At 40.3% G+C, this 19261-nt stretch overlaps 1 protein-coding gene across 1 annotated transcript in view; it reads right to left on the bottom strand.

Annotated features, from left to right (window-relative positions):
* Positions 1–17112, bottom strand: part of LOC104631780 (ras-related protein Rab-10) — a 31685-nt gene extending 14573 nt beyond the window's left edge. The window contains exons 1-4 of the mRNA XM_075744171.1: positions 16834–17112; positions 10668–10728; positions 9423–9561; positions 557–646 (exon numbers count right to left, since the gene is read on the bottom strand). Of these exons, the coding sequence (XP_075600286.1) occupies positions 557–646; positions 9423–9561; positions 10668–10728; positions 16834–16993 (450 nt within the window). The 5' untranslated portion in view covers positions 16994–17112. The remainder of the gene's footprint in view (positions 1–556; positions 647–9422; positions 9562–10667; positions 10729–16833) is intronic.
* Between the last annotated feature and the right edge of the window lie 2149 nt (positions 17113–19261).

The raw sequence follows: 19261 nt of genomic DNA, 5'->3' as shown, positions 1-19261 counted from the left end.
CTATACTGCAGTCTCAGATGTACGACACATACACAGAGCTAGGGGAGCTGGACGTTCCCTAAATGTATTTGTCCAGTATTATTTAGGGCTATTCACAGACAAGGCAGATCACAGCGCACAGGCTGCCACAATAGTTCTTTACAGAAAAAAAAAAAATCATTGATGGGTGCATCAGGTACCAGAAAAATTATGCAGAATGTATTATGCATTATATTTAGTATTCCACATTAAAGCAGTACTCTGAAAATGCAGACTCTAAAATAGTTTTAATTCAAAATACAAGATTTCTATCATAATGCCTAAAACTTTTAAAGTACATTTTAACCTTTAAAATAAAAATCAGTATTCTAAAGAGATCAGCTAGGAATTACTTAATGTATTTCTGCTCATATGTAAAGAAAAAACCCACAACACTCCAGAACTCCAAAACTCTGTTTCTGAAGCAAACAGAATTTTTGGAATTAAGGAACTTTGTATAATTTTCAGTGTAACAGCTCACAGTCAAATACTAAGATACACAGGAGAACCCAAAGAAAGTACCAGTGATCAATGATACCTTTTCTCCTTTCTGTTTTGGAACTACACGTTCTGACTCCTTATCACACTTGTTGCCCAACAGTATTACGTCCACTTCATCACCTGCTTTCTAAAAGAGAACCAGCATTAATAAGTGTCAAGTAAGAAAACAAAACAAAACAAAACAAAACAACAAAAGCCCTTCACCTTCAGCTCACAGTAACCTTCAAACTTCATTTCCTTGAAAGTAAGGGCAAAATTCTGTCCTGATCTTTTCAACTGTGGAAATATTTCCTATCAGTTACTGGGATTCGGAGGAAAATGGCAAGATTGAAAAGAGCAGAAAAAAGCCACTTACAAGTGCAGGGCATAACTTGCAACCCCTTTCATAAGGTAAAAAGTATATGGTGCATGGGCACCATCTTCTGATGAATGCTCCAACTTGAGGCTTCAAAGCGACTGGAAATGCTCTGAATTCAGACACTGCACTCCCTAAAGTAACGAGTTCACGGATTAGCACATTTGTCTGGCCTATATCCAGCACTCAGGAGTAAAAAGGAAGTTGCTGCACCTGAAAGAGCACCTCTCTGTGCTTCACTTTTGCACACAGACAGTAAAATTACATCCAAAATGTTCAAACTCAACAGAAAAGTTTGATTATTCCAAGACACTAAGAAGAAGGCAATAGATTTTTAATGAAGTAAAATTTTAAAACCTCATGGATTTCAAAGGGAAGAAAAATCTACCTTTTTGACCTTGTCTCTATCCTTCATTCCACTAATCCAACTGCATACATGATGCCTGTGAAATGCCTCTACATCAGTGTTATTTTAAGATAAGCCATTGTAACTATACATGACTGGAATAATGACGAGGAAAGCGAACAGTTCTGCAACAGCATGTGGAACTTGAAAACTGACATTTCTTGTGAAAATCACAATATTTAAAACCACTTTTGGCGCTTAAATGGAGGAACCTGAGGGTCTCAATCTAGAGACAATTAAAGCTAACATGGTCTGATCCCATGGCTTATATTCTGAAAGTACATGCTCACACAGCTTCTCTGGTGACTCAGAAAGCCCGGTCCCAGGCTGCAGATCTTCTCTCTACAAGGATGTAGATGAAATCTCTGATCTCTGCCAAAGTCTTAATTTTTATAACTTTGCCATAAGACAAAACCAGGCGCAGACAATTGTTTTCACCAGAGCTCACACATGTACACAAGGAAACATGTACTTCCCTTCAGAGTAATGCAAAGAAAAACATCTATTCATTAAGAAATGAAATCTAATCATTAAGAAAGAATCATTATTTTTAGTCTATTTGCACTTTTATAACGAAGTTACCTCATTTGAAGAATACAGCAGGATACACAATTTATTATTAAGGAACACTATTTCATTTTTTTTAATCCACTCTCATTTCAGAGTCAGCTAATCTCATTTCATAACCACAGCTGATGTTCAAGATAATGTAGTATTAAAATGAAGTAAGCTCATCATAAGAGTACAAAGTACAGGCCTAAAATAATGAATCAATCTAACCTGGATTAATAGACCAAAATGTTGGCTGTTTCAGAATGCACTGAAGCTTTACTCATTAAGGTCAATGGTTCTCCTACATAAAATTGCATACATCAGTCCCTAAAATAGGGTAAATAGACAATTTAATCTCATCACATAACCAACTTTTTAAGACTGTATGTAACTGAAGGGACATTTGACTTTAGTCTGAAGTAAAAGGTCAAAGGGAAATACTAGCACACCTTCTATACAAAACCATGAAATCTTTCCTATAAATGTACGTCTGTACAAACAGCACAAATTTTTTCAGTAGGAGTGTTCTTTCTGAACAGCTTCAAATAGTAACAAAATTTAAAGAAGGTTAGAGATATCAGGCCAGTAAGTGTTTATTTCAGCAAATAACTACTATTTCTACATTAATATAATGTAATAATGTATTTTCACTTTGACTGGATTCTCCACCAAGGCACTGCAAATGCTCCGGTTTTTAAAGATGATATCTTGCAATTTCTTGCTTTTAGAAAATTAAAGAATATACACCAAATGACGTCCATTTTAAATTTTGAAAACTGATTATACAGATGAAGTCTTAAAAAAATAAGTCACTATGACTAGGCAGAAGTTTGACCATGTGCTCAGTTGGCACAAAAATTGCAGAGGTACACTGATTTGAATTGGCCAAAAATATGGCTCTTCAGTGCTTCCAAAAGCTCACTGTGTATTTTCATCCTCTTTTATTTATAGCTCAGGAATAAGCTTTCCAAATGCAAAATCTATAGCTAAAAAGAGGATACTTATTTTACAGTTGTTAAGATGCTATTATGCAAGTCAGCACTGACTAAGCTAATAAGAGTCAGGAATCATTTTTTTTCCCATGTCATGGAAAAATACTATTAAAAAATTCAACAATTTTGTCAAGGCAAAAAAGAAAAAAAAATTTTTGAGAAAAAAAAAAAAAGTGTTTTGCTTTGGTATCTCAAAACCAGATACGTCCAGATTTTTTGTTAACTCTCTTCAGCTTTTTTCTTGAGGTTTTAACATTTGAAAGCTTACATTTTACTTAAAAATAATCTGAACTTGGAGAAAACCTAGCTTACTTTTTTTTTTTAAAATGTCCCAAAATGAAATATCAGCACTGTATTTCTCTCCAAAAATTTAAGTCGAGACTGACCAAGTGTTTTGGAAGAGCATGGAGTCATTAGGTTTCAGCAAAAGGTTTTTTTTACCTCGCTGGTTTCTCTGGCAGCTGGATCCGGTGTGAGCCAGGCTGCTGTGACCAGTGGCAGTGGGAGCCAGGCTGCTGTGACCAGTGGCCACAGGAGGGAGCAGTGCCAGAGCCTGAATCGAAGCGGTGCCAGGGACCGGACTAGGCACACCGGATTTGCATGCCGTAATACCACGGTGCGCTTTAGCAGCCCGCTCTGAGAGAAGCCATCCATCCATGCCCTGAAGAAATTACAGTACTGCTCAACTTTCACCTAGCCCGTGCATCCAACCAGGTAAATACACAAGTCCTTGACTATGAGGCTATTAACAGAAACCAAGAATGCAAAAGGAAAAATATCTTGCTCATCCCTTTTGCATGGAATTCCTTTTTTTGTTAGGTCTTTTTTTCTGCACTTGTTCTCATTTTGGGAAAACCATCCCTTCACTTTTTAATGGTGAGCACAGACCCTACCGTGAATGGCTGCCCTCAGCCTCCTCTGCAGCAAACTGACTGTGATTGTCCAAAGCTCAGCCAGACTCCTTGTTGTATAAAGCTATCTATCCAGAACCAGCACCTCATCCCTCCCCACATTTCCAGGGCGTAGCTGTGCAGGGCTGCGTGATTTTGATACTCACTGATTACAATTTGAAAAGGGAACAGAAGTTTGTTGCAGGTCCAAACAGTGAAATCAAGAACCCAGATCTGATAAATACACTACAGTAGTGCTTAACTACTTTGTACCTGAGGAAGAAATGTAGCATTAATATCATTTTTCCAATTTGAAGATGAGACACAACTATGCACGGTCACACAGCAAGATGAAGGCAGAGCTGGGGAAGGCTGTAAAGGCGGGAAGTTTCTTCCTCCTACTCACTAGACAATGACGGTAGAAATTGACCCTTTGTATTAATGAAGAATAATTTGTTAGGAATACACTGTCCCCATAATCTCTTTGACAGCATCACATGGGCAGTGTTCATATTATGATTGCTATACGTGTCTCCTTCCATATATTTTTCTAAAAGTGCCGCATGATGACCTCAGTTACAAATGCCTCGTTTCCAGGACTTCAGTCGAATTCTACAAATGATAGAATTTTTCTATTAGCAAACTTAGACTTGATTAGATATAAACCAATTTATCTTCACACTAGTCTAGGGTTAGAGATAAACTAATTTAGCAGAGTGACAAGAACAAGAATTTTCTAACCACAGTAGTAACAACAAACCCATCTATGAACTGGAACAATTAGATCTTTTTGGCACCAAGCTTTCCCATCTAAAGAAAAAAAAACTCAGAAGAGTTTGAAGTCAAACTAATTTCCGTTTGTAAAGCATTTTGCTGTGGTGCTTTAAGTATGATGCAGAAACACTGAACTCTCAAATGCATCTAATGCACAGAACCAGAAAGGGGCACTATGAATAAATGGCAGCAACCTGACACACCCATACATTTCATAACCTGGTTGAGGGGTCACTTCTTTCAGATAGCATAAACAGAAAGCTAATATATTCCAAGAACACTAAATTATGTCACCAATACTTGCTACTGCATGAGAAATCTGTCTTCACCCATGCAAAAAATCCTGTGCTAGCCAAGAATTTCCAGCACAGAGATAATTTTTAGGAACTGGTAATGCCATCTTCATGGCCACATGTCCTGGTTTCAGCTGAGAGGATTGATTTTCTTCATAGCAGGTAGTGTGGGGATATGTTTTGGATTTGTGCTGGAGACAGCATTGATAATATAGAGATGTTTTTGTTCTATGGACTTACTGTTGAGCAGTGTTTACACGGGGCCAAGGCCTTTTCTGCTTCTTGCACTGCCCTGCCAGCGGGATGGCTGGGGGTGCACAAGGAGTTGGGAGGGGACACAGACAGGACAGGTGACCCAAACTGACCAAAGGGATATTCCATACTATATGATGTCATGTTCAGTTTATAAGGAGCTTGGGGGAAGGGGGGGAGGGGGGGCAGCGGCATTTGGAGCAATGGCATTTGTCTTCCCAAGTAACCGTTACATGTGACGGAGCCCTGCTTTCCTGGAGATGGCTGAACACCTGCCTGCCCATGGGAAGTGGTGAATGAATTCCTTGTCTTGCTTTGCTTGTGCACGCAGCTTTTTGCTTTACCTATTAAACTGTCTTTATCTCAACCCACGAGTTTTCTCACTTTAACTTTTCCAACTCTCTCCCCCATCCCGATGGGGGGGGAGTGAACGAGTGGCTGCGTGGTGCTCAGCTGCCGGCTGGGGTAAAACCACGACACCACACCAGGAGACTAGCACAGTGAAAACCAGTCCAATGTATTTAAAAGCACATTAGGACCTACTATCTATGTCAAAAGTTTTTGGAGACCTAGATGCCGTGCATGAATCATGGAGTGATTTAGGTTGGCAAGGACTCCTGGAAGTCATCCAGTCTAACCCTGTGCTTGAAGAAGGACCAACTTCAAAGTCAGGTCAGGTTGCTCAAAGCCCTGTTGAATCGAGTTTGAAGTATCTCCAGATCATCTCTGGACACCTGTTTGAGCATCTGACCACTTTGACCACCATCATGAGGAACTTTTTGCCAATACGTTAGTTGGAATCTTGCTCAAAACATCCAGGAAAGAACCATTTTCCACAAATGGGATTTGGTACATAGTTACTTGTATTTAATTTTTTAAAGGCCAAACAGAATCAGCCTTTCAGAACAGCTGCATACAATAGCTAAAAGTCATGTCAGCACACAAGAGGAACACCTTAATAAATTGGACATTACCTGCAACCCTATGAATAAAGAATGGTTTCAGGTTCTAAAGTAATTTTCCTGCAATTATCATGCCCCTAATGAATGCATAACAAAACCAATATACCTGTACTGGATTTGCCAATAATGTCCTCAGATATTAATCTCTGAGTATATTTTTCTAATAAATACTAATAAATAAAAAACAAAATAATTTGTTCTGAATACAAATTTTACAACAATACAGATACAGCAGCATATTTCTGTCTTGAACTTCCTTGAACAATAATTCACTTTTAATAAGAAAGTTGCTGTATTCCACACTCAAAATAATTGTAATACAATGAGAGCATTACTGGTAGTCTGTAATAGCACTCACTGGTCAGTTTTTATAAAATCAATGGAGTTTTTAGGAATGCTAAATTGCTTAGATTGTTATTTTAAATTGTTGTAAAAGTGGCTTAACACACTAAACAGATTTTTAAAAAACCTTCTGTTTAAAATCTCTATGCACAAAAAATTAAAAAATGAAAGTGTAATGTAATAACTGAATTGTCTCCAAAAATCCTGTTTGTTTGGTTCAGGTGCAAACTCTACATTACCTATTAGTCTGATGTTTAATGAAACCTGTATCTGTTTCCCTTTTAAAATTTTTTTAATTTTTCTAGCCTTGCACATTTTTAAGGGTGCTCTGGCAACAGCTACTTTGATACTGGGCATGTGTGGGGAGTTACATACTGGTTTGCATTTACAGACCAAAGTAAATGGAGAGAATGTCACCAACCTCCAGTGAGTAATTAATTTTCATGAAATGCCCTGTGTTTTAACAATTATTGCTTTAAAACACTTCTTTTGCAGTGAATGGCCCCATATATTTTCACCAAGACACTTCAGAAATTGATATCCCACTAGGACTAAATTAAATTTTTTATTATTATCTAGCTCCATTACAACACTCACTAATTGCTAGTTTTGAGATTGGTACAATCGATCATGCAATTTACATCCCCAGAAATTGTTTTAAATGGAGTATTTTTCCATTTTTTAAATTTTAAACTAACAAAGTACCTTCAGGGGTTAAGATTAAACAATTTAAGTATTAATAGCTTGAGTACGTTTACACAAAAGCTTTTAAGTATCACAAACAGCAAGCAGGCTTGTGCAGATACAATTTCTTGATTGACTTAAGCAGTTCTACAAGGGCTAGTCCCATCCTTCTCTCCGCCCTAGCCACACAGTCCTGATACTGTCTTTGTGTTTGTGGTTGCGCGTTGTAGCCCACTGAATCAACCATCCTGTTGATCTAATTAAAGATGACAAAATTACCCTTTTGGAGGCAGTGTGAAGACAGATCAGTATTTTATATATAAATCTATACACACAGATAGATGCATATTTATATATAATCTACATTTTCAGCTTCAAATAACAGTAAACCTACTATCAGCATATTATGTGCTGAGTTAAATCTTAGGCTAATCATGAAACTGTACAACCAGTAGCATATCTAGCTGTGGCTTTATTGGTTGTCTAACAGGAAAAGGACACACACTTTTCATAGCAAAATAATGAATCATATTTGTTAGTTTGAAGTGTGTGCAGACAAGCCAGTAAGAGTATTATATCATCAAATCTCCTTTGTAACACATTACTGAAGTTAGGCTCTGTTGACACTAAGACTTTTAAGATAGCTCTAAGGTCAAGAATAATGATGAACTAGGTCACCATACTAATGGTCTTAATACTGAGGTCATGTAAATGTAGTATTTTACCAACGGTATTAGATATCCCAAGTATACATTATTGGATATATGACCAGGTTTTTATGGTAATTTATTCATTCTTCTGCATACTGAAGCTGTGAGGAGAGAAAAGGACATGTTTGATGGTTTTATTTCGAGCCTGCTTTCCTAAGATGAACTCTCCCATCCATCGTGTCATATTCCTACAATTCACAGAGCATTATAAAAAAATGCTTGAATGTTTACTTGATACTAATCAAACAGCATTATCTTGCTTGGATTCTTACACAAGCACACTAACTCATACAAGCATGCTAACTACAAACTTGGATGTTACCACTTAGGGTGACCTCATTGCGCTCTACAGCTCTCTGATAAGTGGGAGAGGGAGGTGCTGATCTCTCCTCCCTGGGATCCAGGGACAGGACACGTGGGAATGGCTCAAAGCTGCACCAGGGGAGGTTCAGACTTGACATTAGGAAGCATTTCTTTACCAAGAGGGTGGTCAAATGCTGGAACAGGCTTCCTAGAGAGGCAGTTGATGCCCCAAGCCTGTCAGTGTTTAAGAGGCATTTGGAAAGTGCCCTTAATAACATGCTTTAACTTGGGCAGCCCTGAAGTGGTCAGGCAGTTGGACTAGATGATTATTGTAGGTCCCTTCCAACAGAACTAGCCTACTGTAAAACTGACCTCCCTTTACCTAACAAAGAACCTATCACGACAGACCTAGCAATACAGACTCAGGGTACTGGGTTACAGGTGGCTGAATGATCTAATGTCTAAGGGCTTGCCCACTCCTCCCTCACACTGTTCTCACACATTCTTCTTCTGGCCTTTCTACTCCTACCCATTTATCTTGTGTCAACTCCAATAAGTGTCAGACCTTTCTATGAACCTCTTAAGACTCACTGATGCAGCAGAAAACCATCCAACTGGTTTTGCTGGGTTAGTTTTCTACCATGTTAGAAAGTCAGAGTGAACCTCAGAGGGCTCTGACAAGCTCCAGAAGCAGCACGGTGGGAGCGAACAGTCAGGAGCAGGAAGGGAGGTGGGAACACACTCCCCATCTGGCAGCCATGTGCTGTTGAATCACTTCCTATGTCACATGAAACCATGTGTTTCTGGCTGCAGTAACTCAAGCAGCTGAGCTGACCAACAGCTCACTGCCACCAAAAAGGGATTCTCCTTTTTCTCCCCCAGTTCCTCCCTCTTGATATCCGACAAGGATGAGGATGACGTTTCATTTGATTTGTTTAATTTGATTCTTGGGATGAGGTAACTACACTAAAGTAAGGAAATTAGGAAAGGGAATTCACTGGTTGTGATGATACGGAATTTTGACATGTTAGCCAATTAAAATCCTGGGATGAGCTCATGGAGACTGGCTTGTGCGTAGCCACACCAGTGAAAAAAAGCACCATAACTCAGCATGCGCAAAACCGGATCGAAAGCTATGTTTTAAAAGTCCTTCAGAAAACACTCCTGCATCACCATGGGCTTGTTCTGCATAATCTACATTGTATTCCAGTTTCAGGTAACAGTAATCCTTTGATCATACTGTGTGCTGAGTTAAATGTAGGAAATCCCAGTTAGAAACATACAGCTCAAAGAATAAGAATAAATCTCATACGGAGATTTAAAACATTAACTGCAGTAATTCATTAATTACCTTCATTAAGAGATCAACCACTGTTAGATATATTTACCTCATGTATGTCTTTCATCCAGCCTGTTATACTTTGAAAACTGTCCAGATTTGTGATGTCATAAACAAGAACAAAGCCTTGTGCACCACGAAAATAGCTAGTACTAAGTGTATGGAATCGTTCCTGGCCAGCTGTATCCCTGAAAGAGATTGTAAGAAATCACACACACACAAACAAACAAAAAGATGATCAAACTGAAAAATCCTAAGGAAAATGACTTTATTTTAAGAAATAGTGTCCCAGTTTTGAATGGTGTACCCTAATATGAAAGGAACAAGAAAAGATAAGGATGAGAGAAAATCTGGCTGCCAGATACAGCAATGAAAGAAATACAATGGAAATTTATTCTGAATAACACTGCCCTACTGGGAAAGCTAAACCAGTGGTTGAAGTCTGAGTGTAACTTCAAGCCCACCATTGCTTCTTTATATGCAGTTAACCATTAAGATCAGTACAACTCAGGTGATAAAAAAATACCTGGAGTGCAAGCACTGCAGGAGTCAGATGACATCCCATATTCTGACAAGCCCTTCGTAACCAGTCACACAGACAGTAAGCTGGTTTAGATGGAAGGTAGGCTGGGGGAAAAAGCCATAAAATACAGAGATGCAGAGATTCCTCTACATAATTATGCCTTAAGAAAGGTGTAAACAAGCCTCTGAGACTTTTGTAATAAAACCCGAGATGGAGTAACTGCAGATCTAATAGTGGTCTAATACTGGATAAATCATATGCAGAGTTACTTCTTGAGAAGTTAATTTCTGGTGAATATAGATAACCTTCAGTATTGGATGCTTGGAGAGATGGCTGCCAGTAGCCCTACAGAGCCTTTAGAAAAAACTCAAAAACCAAAAATAGTATAGATTCCCAAAGATTCAGCTTACTAGCTTTCTCTCGGTGATCCTTTTGAACATGCATTTGATGGGTAATGAAATGTAAGATTTTCTGCCTTTGTCACTGCCCTCAATGTTCCCATACAATTAAATATATTCAATATGGATCATAGATCTGTATTGTTTGTATGCTGCAACAGCAAAATTGTATTGTTAAAGCAACCTAGCGACAATCCTCTTTTTAACTTACATTAGTTGCTGCAAAAAATATCCTCCCCGAGGTCAAATTAAAATTTTAAAATTACCTAGGTAGGAACAATTGCACTTTAGGAAGACACACAATTAAAAGCAGATGACATTTTTCATGCTGTAATTTAGCTGGCTCTCATTTGTGATATAAATTAAAACTTACCATATTTGAAGTTTCACTCTTGTATCATTAAATGTTACTGGCTTCACTTTAAAATCAATGCCTAGAAGAAAGAAGAAAATCTGTAACATTTCTCATAATAACATGGCTTCCCTTTGAAGATTGTTTCTTAGCTCTAGTTATCATGCAATTTTGAACCAAAAGTGAAAAGGAATGATATCAAACAAAGAATAACTAGCCAACCATATACATTCAAAATGGAAGTTGTAAAAGGAAATTATTCAATGGTGAACACAACTATGTGCCAATGCATTACACGAACACAATACAAAGCAATGCCAATACAAAGCAATGGAGGGGCAGGCCAAAGCAAAGGCGCAGATACTCTGAAACTACATGTACATATTTCCATGAATAGGCAAGTGGCACGACAGCAGTTTCATGGCCTGTGCGCAACAACACTTGGCAATTTGGTGATTTCAGATGTTTCCAGTTTCACTACAACAGCATAGCAGCTACAAATGGGGAGGTAGAAATGCTTACAAAGCTGTTACATGTGCAATGCCATTTTCCTGTCCTTACTTCCGATCCCTAAAAAAAACCATCTAGGGTTACATGAACAGGAATAGGAATTAGCTGTACTAGCTAAATGCAAAGACAAACATACACTGGAGTTCATTCAAAATGAAGAGGACTGTCTCTACCACCTTAATCTCTGTGTATCCCAGATCCAGAGTGCTAACGCTAAAATCAAGCTTTAGCATTTGAAATTTGTGCAGAATGTTGTCTCTACAAACAATATAGATCTTTCCTCAAAGATATGCTCCTTATAATTTATAGTGCTTTCCTTCATTATATTACCAAATTAGTACTCCAAATGTGGTAGATGATACCTGGATTTACGGCTTGTTGAAGGTCCAAACTCAACATTAGAATCTGCCAGCTCTAAGTTGCCATCTTAGATGGATGCATTTCCTCATAGTTAACTATTTTTTCCCCAATTACTTTATTGCTGAAATTTGAAATACCATTTGATAATTTCTCTTTTTTTTTTTTAACTGAAAAACAGTAAGGCTATTTTTGTCAATTATATTAAGTGAAGGTGACATTGCGATAGCTAACCATATTCCACGGTCAAAATTCCCTAAGGTCAAAATATGGCTACTTAACATGACTTCAGAGTGGCTTTTTTACCTGTAGTAATGTCACTTGAAAGAACTAAACAGATTGAAAAAGCACAAAAATTTTAAGTTAACACCATTGCACTGATTTCTGCAAGAACCTATCATCTGCCAAATTACTTTATCAAAGGAAAGCATCCATGGCAGTAAACCAAAAATGCAGTAGAGAAAATGCTCCCTTCCTTTTTACTTCTGGATGTATTGTGCACAGAACTTTAAGCACACTCTCCCATGCACGATTCCAATGCTATTAACATTTTTGTGTGTATGTGGTAAAAGAGTTTAGGTAGATTTTTAAAATTATTATGATAATCATGTCCTTCACTTGATGAATTTTTATTGAAGCTCCAATGGAAAGGAAAGATGAAATAATATAATTGGTATCTGTAATTAGTATTACACAAAGCTTCCTTGATGGAATTAATAATGTCAGATGGAAATGTAATTTAAGCCAAATTTGCTCATGTAAGGTGAAATTCTGACATGATGGAAAACATTTGCTCCTGAAATTCACAGGGTTTTGTTTAATTATCTGTATCACTTTCTACAGTTGATGTTAGAGCAGTTGAGAGGGACAGACTACATACTGGAATGTCACTTTCAAATGGTGCATTGGGAATGCAGCAAAAAAATTATAATCCAGCCAGGGATTCCCAGACCTATAGGAAACAGTTCTAAGTTGACATACATTTTAATAATAAATTGCTATAAGCTTTTTTTATTATTATTTACAAAAAGGGAAGCAGAGTGCTGAATCAGACTAAAACTTAATCTAAATTAAAATAAGGCTTATTGACTACTTAAGTCAACTTCAAAATTTATTGACCTAAAAGGTCAATGAATGTTAGTGAAAAACAGAAGTCAATACGTTCTGCATGCATGAATTGTTCATGTCTTTATATGAAATTTCCAGCAAACTTAGCAAATTGGAAAGACAGAAAAGAAAAATGAGAAATACAATGCCAAAGACAGCTCACAGATCTCAGATGCTTTTAGGCCCATGTATTATACAATATGATCAACATAACAAAGCCAGCATTGATTAATGCTCCTGAGATAAATGTTATTTGAATGCAACAGCTAGTACTTGCTTCTTTTAAGCTGTCAAATACAACCAAGAAGGGGTATGCTAGGTACAAGTTCAAATTCTAGTTGTTATTTCCCAGTTTTATAGCCATGAGATTAATTTCTTTATATTCCAAATAATAAATATGCCCATATTAGGACTGATCCACCTTAAAGATAATCGGATCTAAAAAGCATCAAAATAGTCAGCCACAGGGGAATTCAGCTGTGAATTGCCCCTCTCTTCCCTCAATATCTATAAAATAGTCTGGCTATCTGCAAAAGTCCTCTTCAAAGAAAATTACAACACACTTTTCACCCCAAATACAGCTGGCAAGTTCCTGATATAAAAGGCTCCAAAAAGTATGTCTACCCAGAGAAAATGCAAGTTTGAGCAGCTTAGCAGAATGCAACAGTGACAGCATGGACAGAGGGTGGTACCCGCCCAAGTGCAGGTTCTCCCTAGTGCACTTAACTGTCACACAGTGTCTCCAACTCTGGGAACAGGGAAGCAGTCGGTATCAATTCCTGTGCCCAGGCCAGGGCAAGCACCCAGTGAGATGTCATAGGTCGAGTTTCCAACGCATTACTCTTACCCATACTTAGCCCTTACTAGCCGTTGGTGCATTACTTGAATCACACTCTTCTCCTGTGCATGTCAAGGAATAACTGAAGCGGAGTGGTGTCTGAGCAGTCACAAGTACTGATAATTACTGGTTTGGTAAGAAAAGCAACTCATGAGATAAGATGGTTAGGAAAGTGAGAGTGACAAAAATCCAGCCTTGTAACAAAAAATAAAAAGAATTAAGTTGCAGGTTACTACTAGTATAGTTAATACAGGACATGTTTACCTTCAACATGGTTCATTTTTGTTGATTAACTCTACTTTACTTCCTTCTAAAGTGAGTATCAGGGAATCTACACAGACTTCAGAGCTGGTTCTCTTATTCACTGTGCATTAGAAATAAATGTGTAAATCATTTGAATTTGCAACTTCACTCTTAATAATTTTTTTTTTAATACAGGCATTAAAAACCAAAGGTTTCATTTTGAGGAAAAAGCCAATATAAAATTATCTTCTTTTTTTTTTTTTAATCCTAAAGTGGGAGTTGCACCACTTTCAACTATGACAGATTTCAGAGGACTCACACCTCTACAGAAATGTTTCTCACAGAAAACCTGTGCGCACAGCCACCGTAATACAGCAAAATAACAGCCTCCTGTGAGATCACAATCCTCTTCACTTGCATACAGGGTTGGTTTTTTTTGTTCATAAACTTTCTCTATGGCTTTATATGTGATGCCATTGTTTAAACAAAAACATTTATTCTTTATAGTCTATTCATAATACAATGCATCTGCCTTATGATGCGTATAAGTTTAATTAGAAAACTATAACTGCTTATAATTTACCCAAACTGCATAATTGAAGAGGAGGAAGGGCACCCAGCCTTGAGTGTTTAAGTGCTGCATAAAAAGCTTTCAATGAAAATTTACTGTGGATGCAATCTTTTTTTCACAAAATACATTATTTTAGAAAAAATCACCACTACTAGAGCCTACTACAAAATGTTTGGGTTCTTCCCCCCACCCCCACAGTAACACTAGGATTTTTCCTAGTAACACAAACCTGTGATTCGGCATGAATGAGAAATGAGACTTTCAGCCACTTTTAACTTCTGTGCCTACAACCCTTTGCCACTAAGGAAGGTGGTGGCATATGATTTTGTCAGGGAACTTGGATGGTTGAGATATTGCACAGCCCAGATAATCTTCCCTCTACTCAAATCACCGTTCCAGCTGGACAGGTAGGGTGAAAAATCAATTAACATCAGATGAGCATTCAATAGGCTGCATATTTGACTGAGCTTGTATGAAACAGGCATCCAGATGAAAACAGCTATTTGCTTTGATCATGTCAACAAAGAGGGAGAAGACATCACAAACAGAAAAAACATTGCATTGTGTCTTCTTCCTTTACACCATCATGGGCCACGACCTACTGGCCACGCTGTCAGTTGTAGCTGTCTTCGTGAAAAAGAAACTTCCACTTCCAACATTACTCTTTTGGAGGCCATCACTCACAATCCCATTCGTTTTAAAAGTCTAAGCTCTAATACATCTCCTAAAATGGAACTGAATGGAACACCGTATTTCAGAAACAACTTTAAAATCACATTCACGTAAGAAATACCACATTTGGATGATTCATTTATATTTCAGATAAACATTTAAGAAGTTTTTAAATCTCTCAAGAATAGGTTTCAGGAACAGTAATAAAACTGATAAGGTTAATCTCAGCCCGTAACTGTCACAAAACTCTTTTATCTTAACTATTCCTTAAACTATTTCAACCCACAACTTGGAAAATATATTCTTAATATCATCACCATACAAGAGTTTTTGACTCCACGCTGGACTGAATTAAGAGTAAAAGAAATTGTGTCTCAAAATAATAACTCTATGGTCAGGAATCCATGCTTCAATATCAAACACATCAACAAAGCTGATGTTTATTTCACGGCCATTCTTTGGGACTCCCTGCTAAGCCTGGTAACAAGTTGCCGGTTATAAAGATGAATTTCACGACTTTACTGCTAGTTGCATTCTTCCCTTTCTGTTTGTGTTGGTTTCAGAAGCTGCTTTGCAAGAATGGGCGAGAAAATAAAAAATGGTTTAAGTTCAGCTGTTCCCATGTGGGCAGGTCAAGTCACCTCACATACATTAAGTGTTCCCTGGACCAAGTGCTGCCACAGCTACTACCTGTTATTTATTCAGTTAAACCAACTCCGCGCACACTGAAAAATGTATAAAAGAGCCATGCATATTCCAAATGCAGGAACACACAATTTCTGTCTCTTCAAGAGCACAGAAAATGAAAAAAAAAATATTCTTACACACAAACTTTTAAAAATGAAAATTTCCCAATCAGAAATTGGGAAAATCTCCACAGCAAATCAAAGCACCGCACTCACATGACACATTTTCATGCTGATGACCCATATGTCAGCATGCGAACAGTCAACTTGTCGTTCGCCATAGCATCGTGGGGCTGGTGTACCACGGCAGTGGGGGAGCTCCCCATCATCCCCCATCTGCAGAGGTGCCGGGGAAGCAGCAGGGTGATTGACGCTGCACAAAACCGCCTTGGTCTGGCAGGGCTAATTATTTACATCACAGCTCTGCTTTAATAATCACACATGTGGCTACCTCCAGTAGAAGATATCTGGACTTTATACCATTAAAATTACTAGCACAAAGTTAAATCCCATTCTAGCATGAAAGACAGAGGAACTGGGCATTTTATTGATGGCTGACAACTATTTGACACAGATACCATTTTCTCTGCACCCTTGTTGCGTACAGCAACAAGGCCTCCGCCTGGAGCCGCAGTTGATTAGAAACAAGTTGTCTTCGTTAAGTTAAAAAAAGAGTTAGGTTCCAAATGCCACAGACAAACAGCAAGGACAGTGCAATTGCTGGCACGAAGAGGTTCTGGAGCCAGGGTGACACGCTTCCTCACACCCTCACAAACCTCTGCAAAGGTTTAAGTTGCTAGACGTGACCGAAGAGTTGATCAGGGAGATCTGCGATCCCCCAGACAGGCAGTGCCGAGCTGCCAGTGCCGGGAAGGTTGCGTTTTAAAGCCGTGAGGCGGCCCCGGGGAGGAAAGGATGACGAGAGGGAGCGAAGCGGGCGCCCGGGCGTCCTCCGGCCCCTTGGGACACACGCCAGTCCCTCGGGGCGTGTGGCGAGCGCGGGTGTGCCCACACCACCACCTGCCAGCCGCCGGCGGGGCCCCGCTTGGCAGAAGGCTGCGGGCGCCGGCGGCTCGCCGCGGTCATGAGGCAGGCTGCTGGGCACCGGGGGGGTACGGGGCGGCAGGCCGCCCGGTGCGCAGGTGCCAGGCCGGGGGCTGCGGGTGAGCGCCGGCAGGGGCCCCCCGGCCCGCGGTCACTCACCGATCGTGGCCAGGTAGGAGGCGGGAATCCCGGCGGACGGCAAGCCAGGCTCCGTGTACCTCCGCACGATGGAGGTCTTCCCCACGCAGGACTCCCCGGCCATCACGATTTTCACCAGCAGCGGTGGCTTCCCCGCACCGCCTTGTCCCAGCCCCGCCATGGCGGGCACCGAGTGCCGGCCGGGCCGGGCCAGGCCGGGGCGGGGCGAGGGCCGCAGCGCCGCAGGCCGCCCCGCTGACAGGGAGCGGGCGCCGCCCCCACCCGCGGTGTGCGGGGGGGGTGGGGAGGGGGTGTCGGCGGCGGGGCAGGGAGCCATCTCCGCCGGTGCTGGCGGGGCCGCCGGGCCGTCACCCGCCCCGCACAGGTGGGACGGGCCGCACGGAGCCCCGGATGCTGCCGGGGAGTGCTGGGCTGCGGGGGAACGCTGGGCTGCGGGGGAACGGGGTGGGGAGGTGCGCGGGACCGCAAGTCGGCTTTTTAAACCGGTTTTGAAGAATAGAACATCTATCAGGTGGGGTTTTTTTGCAATCTGACTGAATGTTGCTGTCATTACACCAGGCAAAAATCTGCACACGTGCTATAGAAAATACAAAACCGGTCAAGCTCTAAATTATTTCATTCCTATGATTGCTAAAAAGATAAAAACTGAGACCAAAGCGGTTGACATGAGTGATGCCGTGCTGTAAGCTGATGATGCTGTGGCCACCGTGGCCGGCTCCATTGTGCCGAGGCACCAGGCCTGTGCTGACCCACCCTCTCCAGCCTTTGCCGTCGCTCTCCCGGAGTGGCCACCGACTGCGTTTCGATGCCGGCCACGTCAGGCGGGAGCCGCTGGCACACAGCGTCCATCACCACGCTGAACTGTGCAGCATGGCCGCGTTTGACCTCTTGCAGATCCTGTGCAGGCTTCCACGCGCCGCGCTTCAGCTGCTGTCCTGAATTGGGGTTATGAAATTATGCAAAGATGTGGGGGTTTTTTTCATGAAGTTTCATCACCGGGGAGGAAAGAAGGAACTTTCACAACCGCCCATAACACTTCCGCTGTGAAGTACAGAAATAAACAGTCTGGTTTCTTATTACTTCATAGCGTTAAAGACAGACACAGAGGAGATTGGTTTTAAGAATTTCCTGTTTTTCACTTTTGATTTGTTCTCATCTGACAGTCAAAGTGACCTGTTGTGTACAAAAAAAAAAAAAAAAAAGTTTATCTACAGTGTAGACTTGCTGCATGTGTGTCTGGATGCTTTTACTAGAATCCCACATTGTCCAAATTTTCAGGCCCTTGGCCATTTGCCAGTGTGCACAGTGAACTCGTCCGGTGTCATCAGTTTAGGAATGGGATATAGGTTGAATTTAAAGTGCTAAAAGACATTTACAAATATTCATGGCTATGTAGGCCTCTACAGACTCCCCACTGATTTTGACATTTTCAACTTCAACCCTTCAAGCACCTCCTCGATCGATTCATGTATCACAGAGCAGGAGATATAACATACTCTCTTTTTGTGAGGACAATTTATGACTCGGTGAGTTCCTCTTAGCACAATTCAGGATGTCCTCTTATCAAAGCCCAAGTATTATTTCAGGCTCATTTCCCCATTGCCCTATTCTGTACCTCAACTTGCCAGTATCGGACCAGTTAGTTAGCCACAAACCTTTAGGGCTTTGTGGTACAAGATCTTCAAAGAGTGGCAGTGTAGTTTACCTCATTGCTGGAAGAACGAGAATTTCTGCTACAGGCTGGGAAATAATCAGTAGGAAATGACTGATAAAATCAACTGTTGAGTTAGCTGGTTATTTTAGGAGTGATCTGTGAGACATGAGTGTGTAAAGAAGCAAATACTACCAAAGAAGGTTCTGTTAGGGACAGAGAAATGCTGTGTATTGGTAAGACTGAATACATTCTTCAATGGCTGTTGGTGGAAAAAGTTGACCCTACAGGACATTTTGAGCTGACACATCACATTATGAAAGCATTTGGGGAGCCTGTCTTGTACAGTAAAACTGCAGATGGGTGGCTTGCTTAGTTCAACAAAACAAAGGCTAGGAGGGGATACGATTACTCTCTGTCAGGGTTTAAAAAATAACAAGGTGAAAAAAAGCTGCTTAAACAAAAGGATAATAGAACGAATAGATATACGCTGACCATGAATATGGCCGAACTAAAAATTGTGAGGTTTATAATGATATTTCAGAAAATTCTCACAATTGAGGTAATCAGGAGAAATATCTTAATAAAGACAGAACATAGTGAATTCATTAGGGAGGCTATAACCGCCTGCAGTAGGGAAGGACTGGAGTTCACAAACCAGAACAGTTCCTATGAGAAACATCCCCTGCCATCTCAGCAGCCCCATGAAGTTCTGCTTCCTCATGCAGAAACGTGAAACTACCGTTGGTTATCTCAGCTCTGAGAGATGACGGGGTG

The sequence above is a fragment of the Balearica regulorum genome, chromosome 2 (assembly GCF_011004875.1).
Source record: "Balearica regulorum gibbericeps isolate bBalReg1 chromosome 2, bBalReg1.pri, whole genome shotgun sequence".
In the NCBI taxonomy this organism is placed as follows: Eukaryota; Metazoa; Chordata; class Aves; order Gruiformes; family Gruidae; genus Balearica; species Balearica regulorum.
This window is presented reverse-complemented; position numbering and strand designations above follow the sequence as displayed.